The sequence below is a fragment of the Anguilla anguilla genome, chromosome 2 (assembly GCF_013347855.1).
Source record: "Anguilla anguilla isolate fAngAng1 chromosome 2, fAngAng1.pri, whole genome shotgun sequence".
NCBI lineage: Eukaryota > Metazoa > Chordata > Actinopteri > Anguilliformes > Anguillidae > Anguilla > Anguilla anguilla.
This window is the reverse complement of record NC_049202.1, coordinates 68,770,111-68,783,486: the sequence shown is the minus strand read 5'-3', so window position 1 is coordinate 68,783,486 and position 13,376 is coordinate 68,770,111. Positions and strand designations below refer to the sequence as shown.

General features: G+C 48.8%; 1 protein-coding gene across 1 annotated transcript in view; it reads right to left on the bottom strand.

Annotated features, from left to right (window-relative positions):
* usp43a (ubiquitin specific peptidase 43a) overlaps positions 1-13,376 on the bottom strand; it is a 142,939-nt gene that overhangs the window by 13,634 nt on the left and 115,929 nt on the right. Inside the window, exon 9 of the mRNA XM_035406605.1 lies at positions 8,205-8,311. Within this exon, the coding sequence (XP_035262496.1) occupies positions 8,205-8,311 (107 nt within the window). The remainder of the gene's footprint in view (positions 1-8,204; positions 8,312-13,376) is intronic.

The following is a 13,376-nucleotide window of genomic DNA, read 5'->3' as shown; positions in this document are numbered from 1 at the left end:
GCGTGTAGAGCTGTCACTTGATGACATTTTTTTTTTCTCACATTCAACAGGTGATTATTCAACATACTGCATATGGAGCTGTTTTGTCATCAAGGGTTCTGAATAGACACGTGCTGCATGAATCACATACCCCACAACAAGCAGAAAATGGCCACAAGGTGTCATTATTCAATAAGCAACAGAGACAGTAAAGTAAAGCCAAACGAAAATGAATTAATGCTTTATCTTACTGAACCATTCAATGTATGTCTGCTAATATGACCACTTCATATTTATCATAATACTGATGATGGCTGCGAATAACTTTCACCATCATCTTCATAATCAACAATACAGACTCCATAATTTCTTGCAGCATCCAATTAATTTTTATTCATGGCTGGAGATTTCATGACCCATAACTGCAGTATTACACAAAGACAAGAAAAATAGGACTGCTGTACCAGAAATCTGCAACAACTAAAAACACATAAGTGAGTACCTAGTAAAAAAAAAAAACAAAGTGCTCAGAAGACTGAACAGCGCCAGCTGCCTGAGGATGTCGGAACTGATGCTCTGACTGCGATGTTTGTTTGTTTGCACGAAGAACAGCGGTGTGAGAGAACGAGCTTCTCTTCCTCCACACGGCCAAAGTTGCTCACGCATTTACCTTGATAAAGGATGATGAAGAACTAAAGAGAAACTGAATTCAGCAGAAATGCTCTCTGCTGATACGACAAGCATTACAGATGAGAGAGAGAGAGAGAGAAAAAGAGAGAGACACAAGGAGACATATATATAGAGAGAGAAAGCAAGAGAGAGAGAGAAAGGGAGAGCGATAAAAAGAGAGAGAACGAGAGAGAGACAGAGAGAGAGACTTTGACTTTTAATGCACCATTATTCAATTAAATTTGATAATTATCACATTATTAGCACATTATTCAATAAAAAAAATGCTACGTGAGGTTAAAAAGAGAGAGAGAGAGAGAGAGAGGGAGAGAGAGAGAGAGAGAGAGAGAAAGGGAGAGAGAGAGAGCTCTGGAGATACAGTACAAAAAAAAGGGGGGGGGGGGTACTGGAGGGCGGGACCAAGCAGCTGCCCCTGGGACAGGATTCGTGCCCCGCCCCCTCTGCTCACAGGTACGGCTGCAGCGGTACAGGGCTGCTCCTGCACTCCTTCAGCTTCCCACACCTGTCATTCCAATCCAAAAACCACCAAGTCCCTCATTTCATAACCCATGGGCATCCGACACACCCCATCACGATACGATCAGAAATTTAACACTGTAGCATCATGGACACACTGTCCGGGACGCTAGCTTGGATGCCACATAATAGAAACATGTCATGAAACCTGAGCAGCTCGTAAAAACCCCAAACTGTTCTGTAAATGCATTTTGTCAGGCACAGAGCATTATTCTTATCACGGATGGACTACTTTGTGGAAACAGGATACTTTTTCGTAACCAACAAACTGCTATGAAAAATTCAACAGACAACAACAATTGCAATTACTAAAAATAAAAAAAAGACTGGCAAACTGCAAGGCACAGACAGAGTGAGTGCCCAGACTAACTGATAGTGCTTCACCCACAGCTGGCTTTGCACATATAGTTTCAGATGGGCCCATTATAGGCTGAATGGTGTCCAATCAGGTTTTAATGCCGGTCACTGTGGCAGTGAGCAAAGTGTCAAAGATAATAATCTCACCAGTGCTGGTCCAAGCGTTCAAAGCAACCACACAGGGCACTTTTTCCGTGATTGAATTTACTTACAGTACCTGCCAACAGAAGTTGCTAATTCCATTTCTCATCAAAAATACAAATAACTTGATATATTGTTTTACTATTTTAAACAGAACCTTTTATCTGCTCTATTTGTCGCTTAATTGTTGTATAATTTATAATTGTTTTATTAGATCACAGCTACTTACTCTTACTGTGTTTTTATTAGTTGTCTTCCTCTGAATGTACTTTAGGCCACAAAACATTGCCTGAAAGGTGCTGTTTAAATAAAGTTATTATTATGATAATATGTGAGTATATGACAATTTCACACGCGACAGAGTGAAGTATCTGAACGCTAGTGGTCGACATTTGGGCTCCTGGCATCTTTCGGTCGGGCCCGTTTAGACTGCTTATCTCCCGACTCACATCCGCGCGCATCTCCACCGTCAACAGCCTCCCGACACAGAGTTGATTAATGCGGCGATTCACACGAAATGACAACTTAAAGGGATGGGTTTCTCTCCTAACCGCGCGCTGCTCGTTCAGACTCGCTGAGTGACATGAATCGTTTATATTAATAGAGGTGTAACTGGGGCATCGCAACAGTCAGTGGCCAATAATAACGCTTCTTCCAGGAAACGTGTCACAGTAATGAAAATTTCATGCTCTGCTGTACAGAGGGGACCATTTATTCTCCCCTATTTTAGCCGGACTGTATAATGGATGATAACAGTAAGCCTGGAAAGGGGGGTGGGGGTGGCGGGGTGGGGGCTAGCACACGCCAAACCGCTCAGGCTCGTGTGAAATTCGCTCACACCTCCCCTCTGTTTATCTGGGAGCGCAGGTTTCCCTTATGAGGGGCTGATACGATCATGCCTCGTATTTTCGGGTGGCCAGTCAGCTAATTGCCCAAACGAGCTGCCACTCCAGCGAGAGCAGGTGTGTGCCATTGTTCGAAGATGAGCACCGAACCGAGAATTAACGGCGATTCAGCCGGTGGGCTTATTTGCAAATGAAAGAGCTCATATTAACGGAGAAAAAAAACACCTATTAAAGCTTCGGTGCTGATGCTCACCAGGTGTGTAATTTCATGGCCATTCCCAGACAGTGATCAGACAATTAGAGCAATTAATGTGTTGATGACACGAGCGCTCTGGCACCTGTGGATCCGGTCTGCGGAGATCGGGGTCCACAGCTACAGTCAAAGCTCATTCCTCCGTGCGCTTCTCAGCAAGAGAGGGGACTCCTCTTCCCTCACCAAAATGGCAGGGAAGTATGAAATTATGTAGTTTAGAGTCAAAGGGGAAACTGGTTTTCATCACGGTAAATACAGACTCCTTAAACTTCTTTAATGGAAACAACATAAAGTGACAAAATTCCTAAGTATTAGGAATGCGTGCACATGTGTGTATACAACCAATTAGTCATGTAATAAATCTGTTCAATCAATTATTTCTATGGTTAATATATACATTTTTATTTTAGTGTTCTTTAAGGTACCTCCTGTATATTTATATACAAAATACTAATGCTCCATGTGATCATGCCATAAAACTCACCAGATTGCATTCCTCTGGATGTGCTTATAATTTTATGGAAAGTATTTGTTGTGTACACTTTATCAGCATCCTAATTTAACAAATGTATCTCACATTCCTCTAATTACCCCTAACACTGACTATAACAAAAACACCCCTGCTATTCAGCTTGAAGGGCTTTGTAATTGTACAAGCATGCACACACACACACACACACACGCACACATGCACACATACACACACACACGCATGCACACACATGCACGCACACACACACACACACACATACACATACACGCACGCACACACACACACACACACACATGCACGCACACACACACACACACACACATACGCACGCACACACACACGCACACATGCACGCACACACATACCCCATCTGTGTCATTAAATATACATATATGCTCACACCATGGCAGAGTTTTCTTTTGTGAAATTACAAAGTGAAATTCTGACAAGCAGCCTGCTCCTTAATTGCAATTGTTTCCGAGAAGATAGAAGACGGACTGGAATAGCTCTTGGACGTGGATGGAATTAATTGGACTTTGTCATTTATGAGCTTGCCAGCTTGAATGTCAGGAGGAGAACTGGAATGGAAAACAGAAAGGAAAAAAAACATATTAGGGCTTTTTAAACTCCACATCTCTTTGGAGCACCCACAGCAGTCAATTTTGAAAATGACTGCGCTTTGAAATGCCTTGGAAAGACTGTGCCTCAGTACGCCAGCGCCTCTTCATTTTCAAACCTTCAAAACCCCCTGAGGCTGCATTCCTGCCAGTGCTGTGAAGGGTCCCTTTCATTGTGGGACAGGTGGCAGACTGCGGCTGCGGGTTTGATTTTGGGAATCAGCCACGCTCATGGCCACTGCCTCTGCACCCTCATGCCTCGTACCCGTAGCGGGTGGGGTGAGGAGGGGGGTTGGGGGGGGGGGGGGGGGGGGGGGGTTGGGGGCAGGGGGTAGGGAATCAAATCTATGACCCCCCTTGGCCACAGGGTTCCAGCCAGACCAAATCCACAACCCACACAGAGTGTGAAACCTACTTCCTGTGCCACTTCCTCCCCAGGGCGGTGCCTGTGACACGCGCAACCAGAGGCTCTGCAGACAGGGCTGAGCCCCCCCCCCCCCCCCCACAGGGACGTGCCAAACTGCCAGTCTGAACGTCCACACAGGTAACGGCATCCCTCTCCACTGCAGGCCCCGACCAACGGGAACAGCTCAAGAGGGCTTCATGTTACAAGAGCCTCCTTATCAGCCACTCCACAGATCCATTGGATGATTATTTCTCTCTGAGAGTCATTGATCTGGCCTCCGCTCGATATTTATGCACATTTTCTCCCTTAGATTTGCCTGCCCTGTCTCATTCTGTATTCTCCTTTTACACCAGCCTGGCTCTCACTCTTCACCTTGCCTATGTCTCCCCTCCCCCACCCCCAATTCTATAATCACGCTTCTCTCATCCTGTGCTTGAACCCCCTCCATCCATTCTCTCTCTCTCTCTCTCGCTCTCTCTCTCTCTCTCTATCTCTAGTGAGAGAGCACAGCAGTGATGAGCCAATGATCAATAATTACTACCCTGTGACTTTTACTACCCAGACTTTTCAGTGTGAAGGCTATAATCTGATGAAAATAACCTGATAACCAAATTATCATATTATTGAAAGACGAGAGTAATGACAATGATTGTGCAAATGTAATATCACCAGTGAATATCGCAGTCTTTGATCACATGCCATTGCATTTACACCCGCCCACCGCGGCCTACAGCTTTTAACTGCCAGTGTGCTTCGGGGCCTACAGCTTTTAACTGCCAGTGTGCTTCGGGGCCTACAGCTTTTAACTGCCAGTGTGCTTCTGGGCCTACAGCTTTTAACTGCCAGTGTGCTTCGGGGCCTACAGCTTTTAACTGCCAGTGTGCTTCGGGGCCTACAGCTTTTAACTGCCAGTGTGCTTCCGGGCCTACAGCTTTTAACTACCAATGCACTTCCGGGACTACAGATTTTAACCGCCAGTACGCTTCCAGAACTACAGATTTTAACCGCCAGTGTGCTTCCGGGACTACAGCTTTTAACTGCCAGTGTGCTTCCGGGCCTACAGCTTTTAACTGCCAATGCACTTCCGGGACTACAGATTTTAACCGCCAGTGCGCTTCCGGAACTACAGATTTTAACCGCCAGCGTGCTTCGGGGCCTACAGCTTTTAACTACCAGTGTGTGGAAGCAATGGCCTCCATCTCTGCCTCTCCATCCCCTCCCGCTCGACTCTGGACCCGGCTCTTGGGTTTGCATTAAGCGGAAAGCTCACACCACAGAAGCCATATGGTGCCAGCTCAGAGCACAGCTCCTTAACTGAATGTTGTTGGCACCTGAATTGGCTGCTCCGGGCTGTGAATGTTTTTTACATTTTTCCATGTTAAGCAATACGCTGGGAAAATTAAGCCACTTCTCAATGCCATTTTTATATAATGAATGCTATGTTGGAGCCGCTCCCCTTGTACGCTATTCTCCTGGAACATCAGCAATATGTCTGCTGCAAATCTGGCTAGAGGGCAATCAAGGCGTCAGCTTCCCAGCTACAGGGACATCAGCACTGAGGAGAAAGTCATTCAAAATAATGAGGTAAGTAATATTAAGCCTGGCTTTTTAATCTCTGCAGACATCTCTACTGTGCCTTAATAAACAACGACAATGCCGTTCATGAATAAACATGGCCCAGGAACGCCGATGCTCGCTCGGGCACATTCATTTTCCAGTCAGCCTGATTACAGTCTGCCGCTTTGAGGGCATGAAAATGAGACTCCTTCTCAAAGGTTAAGGCTCTGATGATGGTAATGGGGCTCTGATTCAGGAGCTGCTGTAAGCTGAACAAAAAACAAAAAAATACCAGACACAGAGAGTGCAGGCTCATAGGAGACATAAACCCCCCCTCAAGTAATGTATAACCCCCACCCCCCCCAACCAGAACCACAGCAATGGAGTGTGTGGTACTGTATAACCCCAACCCAGAACCACAGCAATGGAGTGTGTGGTACTGTATAACCCCCACCCCCCCACCCAGAACCACAGCAATGGAGTGTGTGGTACTGTATAACCCCCACCCCCCCACCCAGAACCACAGCAATGGAGTGTGTGCTACTGTATAACCCCCACCCCCCCACCCAGAACCACAGCAATGGAGTGTGTGGTACTGTATAACCCCCACCCCCCCCACCCAGAACCACAGCAATGGAGTGTGTGCTACTGTATAACCCCCACCCCCCCACCCAGAACCACAGCAATGGAGTGTGTGGTACTGTATAACCCCCACCCCCCAACCCAGAACCACAGCAATGGAGTGTGTGGTATTGTATAACCCCCACCCCCCCACCCAGAACCACAGCAATAGAGTGTGTGGTATTGTATAACCCCCAACCTCCACCCAGAACCACAGCAATGGAGTGTGTGGTACTGTATAACCCCCACCCCCCCAACCAGATCCACAGTAATGCAGTGTGTGGTATCGCCCCCCCCCCCCCCCCCCCCCAGATCCACAGTAACACAGTGTACGGTATCATGCTCTAGCAGGGGGAAGGGGGGGGGGCGGATAACAGCGTTGGGCAGGCAGCAGGTTCTCCAGCTGGGGCAAAGCTCTCTGTGTGAGCTGAGCGCACACACTGCAGGACCGCTGGGAACTCACAGACACCTGTGAGGGATGGGGGGGCTTGGATCAGAGGAAAACTAAAAGCCAGCGGGTGACCTCACACGACTTTCAGAAACGCATTAGCCCTCCTGTCTGGGCACAGTGAAAAACGAGGAGATACGGTGTATATATATATAAACACATCTTTATTAAAAACCCAGCCCAGTTCTTGGTTGCGAAGCGAAGCAGGAGAAAGGCTTAAATTTGCTTCAGAGCGGCAGTAAGCTTTCATTAAGATTACATGGCTGTACCTGTTCTTTTATTTTCGGTTTCTTTGTCTCTGGGCCCCGAAAAGACATTCGATGCACACGTGTCGAGGCATTCCAATGCGAATCACGCACATATGGACATCGTTTCCCCTCTTTCAATCACACGCCAACCTGACTGTGAAGGCACACAGCTTTCAGACAGCGGTGTGTTATTGCTAATCATCCCCAGCTGCGCTCTCGGCAGTGCCCCCCGCCCGCCCCCGGCCCCCCGCCCTCCTCGCCCCCCCCCCCTTATCCATGAATAATACCCCCCTGGTGCACGATAAACTGCGGACGCTCCAGGACAACCGAAAACCCGAAACACCTGCAGCTGTGTTCCCCTCGCGTGGCCGCAGACGGACACGGCCCGAATCGATTTCTCCTGCGATGCCGTCCGTCCCGTGGGGCAGTGCATTCACGGTCTGCTGGATTTTTTTTTTTCCCTCTGAGAAACAACGATGTGTACGTCTTTAAATCCATCGACACCCAAAAGTTTCATACCATTTCCAAGGCATTAGACAACATAAATGTTGTTAAGATACAAAATTTAACTACTCTGATAATAATAATTGAACAAATAATCCAATCAACACTGATACTCTCACTCTCTTTAAGTTATTAAACTTAATTAATTAAACAATATTTTCACAAGTAATGTACTAGTTCTCCTGCGCTACAACCCCAGAAGTACCATCATGCCTTTCAAAAAGCCAGGACAGGCCACTGGGGACGCCTGTTCCAGCCACCGTGGAAAGGAACCACTAGAGACCAGGATGAGTCATATCAATATGCTAACTTCCTCCGTACCCACCCCAGTCTTCTGGTGCTCTGTGAAGCACTCACCGCTGAGACTGTGGGTGTGAATAAGGGTGTGTGGCTGGCTAATATCAGCTCTTTCCACCAATCCATCCATTATCTATACCCGCTTATCCTGAGCAGGGTCGTGGGGGGTGCTTTACTTTACTGTGCTGGAGCCTATCCCAGCGTGCATTGGGCGAGAGGCAGGAATACACACCTGTCCACCGCCGGGTGGTAGAGGGGGGGGCGGCCGTCCTGGGGAGACAGGTAGCTGCAGGACGCAGATCCCCCCACCACGCGGATCTTAAACGGGGTTCCCAGGTTCTGCGAAGCGGGGGGAAAAAAACAAACACAGCACAACACGTTAAAGCACTGCAGCGTGCTGAAAACATGGAGGACGATGAATGAGGTGATGAAGAAGGCCCTCCAACTCCAGGGAGAGCCTGGACTACTGGAGGGGTTAGCCCGTCAAACTCAGGGGTGAACACTCGCCATCACAGATGCTCTATATACTCCACAGACCAGCGTGTTAGTTTCTCCTAATCATTGCATTACATTACAGGCATTTAGCGGACGCTCTTATCCCAAGTGACTTACTCAACTTTTTACGTAGCATTTCACGCATTGATACACTGGATGTATACTGAAGCAATGCAGGCTAAGTACCTTGCTCAAGGGTACAACGGCAGAGTCCTAGCGGGGCACTCGAACCTGCAACCTTTAGGTTACAAGACCAACTCCTGACCCGTTACACTACACTGCTGCCCACTAATCGTCTCATCTAGTTTGGTAGCAGGAGGTTCTGTTGCTGTCAGCGTTGCTGTCTCCAGCTACCAATCTCCTGTCTCCAGTTATGCCCCTCATTATTCATAATGAGCCAGAAAATCATAACACTTACTGTACAGCGTCCTGTCGGCAGCAGCAGAGACCAAACATTAAGCAGAGGGAGCTGAAGATCGTGCTCAGCTCATAGAGTATCTGTGAGGCTGTGCCACATTACCCCCAATCAAGTTTTTGACCATCGACTGCCTCAGAAGTGCACCCTCCATCATAGCACCAATAAAACTGCCGAGTTTTAAAATAGAAACACGAGCCTTTCATACCGCAATACCTTACTTAAACTACTTTATTTTTGCTAGCTCCAGTGAAGTCTTCAGCAGAGACATGAAATTAGGAATTAAAAGGTTCTTTCAGGCCTGGGAAGAATGGAGCATAAATTGTTAGGGAGAGGCACAAGTGAATCGTGTTCCTAACGGGCTGATTTTAAACACAGCCGCCAGAGAATGAAGCAGCAGCCAAGCATACAGCGAAATAAATTAGGCGGTTAATAAGAGCTCGCCACCAAATGAAAAGGGCAAATGCTTTTGTTTGCTGAGTTTCACATATATTTATGTTTTAACTTATCCCTGAAAGAGCCCTTATCGACCAGGCTGACAAAGCACTTCACACTAATTACCAATTACCGATCAAAGAGCGTCGGGGCCATCTGAGTTCGCCTGAAGTAAAATTTGGAGGCTGAATTTTATGTGCAACTATTGTCGTTGACGAGGAATTGCGCTGACAGAATTCTGGTACGCAGCCTTAATGCAGCGACCACAGTGCTACATTATACATTCTGGAATATTTCCAAAAGACCTCAAGATATTCGTCGTTGGTTTCATTCTGATAAGTTAACTGATGTCATTACCGGGCTTGGTTACTTTCCTGTGCATGGTGAGCTATGATTCAGGCTGACCTGTAGAATCAACATAATTATCCACTAAATAAACTTTTCAGCCATGCTGTTATGAAAGTGAACTGAAACAAGATAGTCTATTGGCACACATAGACTATCCACAGATGAATTTAACGGTGTGAATCTTCAGAGTCTGGCACATAGGCGACCCTTGTTTTTTCCAGAGGCTAAATATAGCAGCAGACCCAGACATGACTGGCCACACCTGAGATCTGGAGACCCAGAGAAAGCCAGGCAGGGAGCCAACGGCTGGGAATGAGACAGGCTAGGTGAGGGGCTGCAGGAGCCCAGAGAGCCCCCACACCCTCAACCCCCCCCCCCCCCGACCCCCACCCCCTCCCCAACCGCCCACACACGCTTAACAGGAAAGCTTCAACCGCAGCTCACAATATGAATGCCCATTCCGCTCATACAGAAGCCCCGATGAGCCCCAATCTTTATGGACATATGCAGGCGCGTGAGAAGGCGCCGCTATTCGCCCAACGCCCCACACAGTGGGGCACTACGGAGCCCCAAATTAGCCGCTAGCGCGCCTGCCTCAGCTCGTTCACTTCCAGCAATGTTTTTTCAAAAGGAACCAAATTTCTCCCCGACACCGACCGGCTCCTTGTTCCACTTAATGACGTACCCCCCCCCCCCCCCCCATCCCGAGCGGGACATAAGGAGGAGGTTTCCTTGTTTTGAGGTCACGTCCCCGCCCCCACCCACCCCCCATTTCCTTGTATTGTTAATGCAGTAAATTAAAGCTTTGTGAGAGTGCGGGGGGGGGGGGGGGGGGGGGGGGCTGGCGGTGCCAAGTTCCGCGCTCGGGTGCAGTTCCCTCCGTGCGAGATGCAGACGGATAGCCGCCCGCGCCTGCGCCACTCACAGATCGGGGGATAACCGGCGGGACGGGGGACGGGGGGGGGGGGGTCGCCGCGCTGCAGACCACCGATACCGTCGCTTATCGCATCGCGGAGCGCGCAAGAAGCCTTTCGAGAGGGCGGCAGCCGGGGGGCCGGCCCGATGAAGCCGGAGATAATCCCATCCATCACCGTCCGCGCGGAGAGAGCCACTCGAAAATAAAACGAAAAGAAAGAAAAGAAAGAAAAACAGTCGGAGGGAAAGAGACTGTTCCTGGAACGCATCCCTGGGTCCCCGGCGAACGCTGTTTGAGTTTTGGAGGAGTCCCCCGGGATCGATGGCTCTCTCCCCGTGATGAAGCGGTGCTTCGGAGAGCGGAGTTTTCCCCCTTGCTTCCAATTAAGTCTCGTCGAGTTAAAATTGGCTCAATTCCAGTCAAAACAAACAAATTAACGAACAGCAAACAGACCGATCGATAGGAAAAGAGCTGAAAATAGCAGTGTGGAAAATGACTGCAATTACAAAAAGGATTTAATTATTGCGATGACGTACGGAAGCTCAAGTGCATCGGTTTACACTGGAGCACAGCCCTCAATAATAATATTATGAACCCTCCCACCCACTGGGGGGACAGTGGAATCGATTCAAGCAAAAAAGGAAATTGAATACTTTGCGTCAGCCTATGGTACTGGGCTCACACCTTAATGACCTCATTGGAGGCAAGCGAAGTGTAACACGATGCTCAACATATTTCAGTTTAAATAATCCAGCGCCAAAAAAAAAAAAAAATCCAAAAACAGGCTGTTTGAAGAAGGGAGGTCAAAATTAATTCAGTTCCACCGCAACAACCTGGCTGTACAGCGCTCTGTGCTGACACACAAGGCACAACAGCCGGGGCCAATGCTGCATGTCATACGCAAGCTGTCCTGAAGGGGGCGCCCCTCAGCAGCCTGTCCAGGTCAGACCCCCGATGGCTGCTGTCAGGCGCCTGAGAACGCGCAGCAGCGGAGTCATCGCGTAATGGTCCCTGCCATCTGCGCCGACAGCACGCCGGAGTTCGCGTGACACCGAAGCACCAGGAACCCAGCCAGACGCAGGGGCATAACTCTGCTCCGCCGTTTGGGATCACCGTGCCCATTATAACAAGTAAAAGAGTGAAGAAGAAAGCTAACTTGTCCATATGATGCTGAGGATTAGGGCGATGACCGTGCCTGCAGGTAGGTCAGGGCGGGCAATACGAAGACGCTCTACTGAGGTGCAGGGGCACTGCAGGTCCACAAGCCACCCTGGCATCCTAAACCTGCGCACACAGGGGGGTACGCTCAGCGCACAGGCTTGTGGCACGGAGGGGAAGGCTCACACAGAGGAACACAGACACAGGGCACGCGTGGTAGAGGAGTGAGTGATGGGTGCAGAAGGTAAGCCCTTCAGACAGCACGCAAGCATGGTCAAGTCCCTGCAGGGTTGCATTAACTGGGCATTGGAGTGTGCTACATAAGCCTGCAATGATTATAGAGGTTTTAGCGCCCGGGTTAGTGACAGACGCATTGCAGACCACAAACGCACACACACACACACACACGCACACACACGCACGCATAAGCACTCAAGCGCATACATACACACACACAAGCTCCCACACACACACACAAGCACGCGCGCACACACACATGTACACACACACACACACACACACATAAGCACCCACGCACACACACACACATACACGCACAGGTGCACACACACACAAACACACGTGAGTACACGCACACACAAACACGTACACACACATACACACGCTCACGCACACACACGCACAAACACACTCACACACAGCCATTCTGACCTCACTGGCACAGACAATCCAGGCCCAGACATTCTGTCACTCTTGAGACACCACAGGCTGCCACACCTTGCTGGGAGATGACAGCAGCTGACTGTGAGCAAGAGCTGATCGTACAACAACAGCAGAGCTCTTCCTACAGTAGAACCTATGAGTACAGGAGGAAATGTCACCGGCCTCCCTGCTTCAGTGTCCAATGTGCTGACCTCAGGATCAGCTACGAGCAGCCCATCATCCCAATTAGGCCCTCACAAGTACGCGCGGTACACTGCAGTGGTGGAACAGGCGTGTACACTGCATAACCAGTTCCACAGCAGCAACCAATTCACTGCACTATTTAAAGTACTCAGCTATAATGTGTTTTTTTTTGTTACAATCCAGGTTAAGGGCCAAAATATGTTCACAGGCAAAACAGCAAGATCCTGACGCTCCAGTCAAACCCGCCTCTTTACATTACACACATACTGCAACACAGCGAGTCACATTCATACATTTGTAAGGCTGCGCGATCCAGGAATCACGGAAAAACAATTGTCGTCCTGTGCAGTGCAGTGAACTTAAAGCTGCTAATGCGTCTTGGAGTCCTTCCTCAGAGCAGTAAGAGAAAGCAATAAACAAGCACAAAATGGAGGGGGTGGGGGGGGGGGGGGTGAGAGAATAGACTCACAGGGCTTGAATCAGTGTCACGGACTTAGATGCAGCAGTGTCCGGAACTGAAGCGAGCACACCGTTAGCATCGTTCGTTTTTTTTCCGTGTCACGACGAGCGGGTTTCGACGCAGGCAATCGAACACAGAATTAATTTACGTTCGGCGGCTCGGCGAGTGAGGCGCTAAAATCGAAAGCCTGAAGCTGTTTGCCGTTCATAGTCTGGTCACCGTCTTCCCTCCGTGTTGGCGTTTGGCTCACACATGCTTTTGATCACCCTGCAGGAAGCTTTATGTCTGTTTATTGCTCATTCTCTCTTAC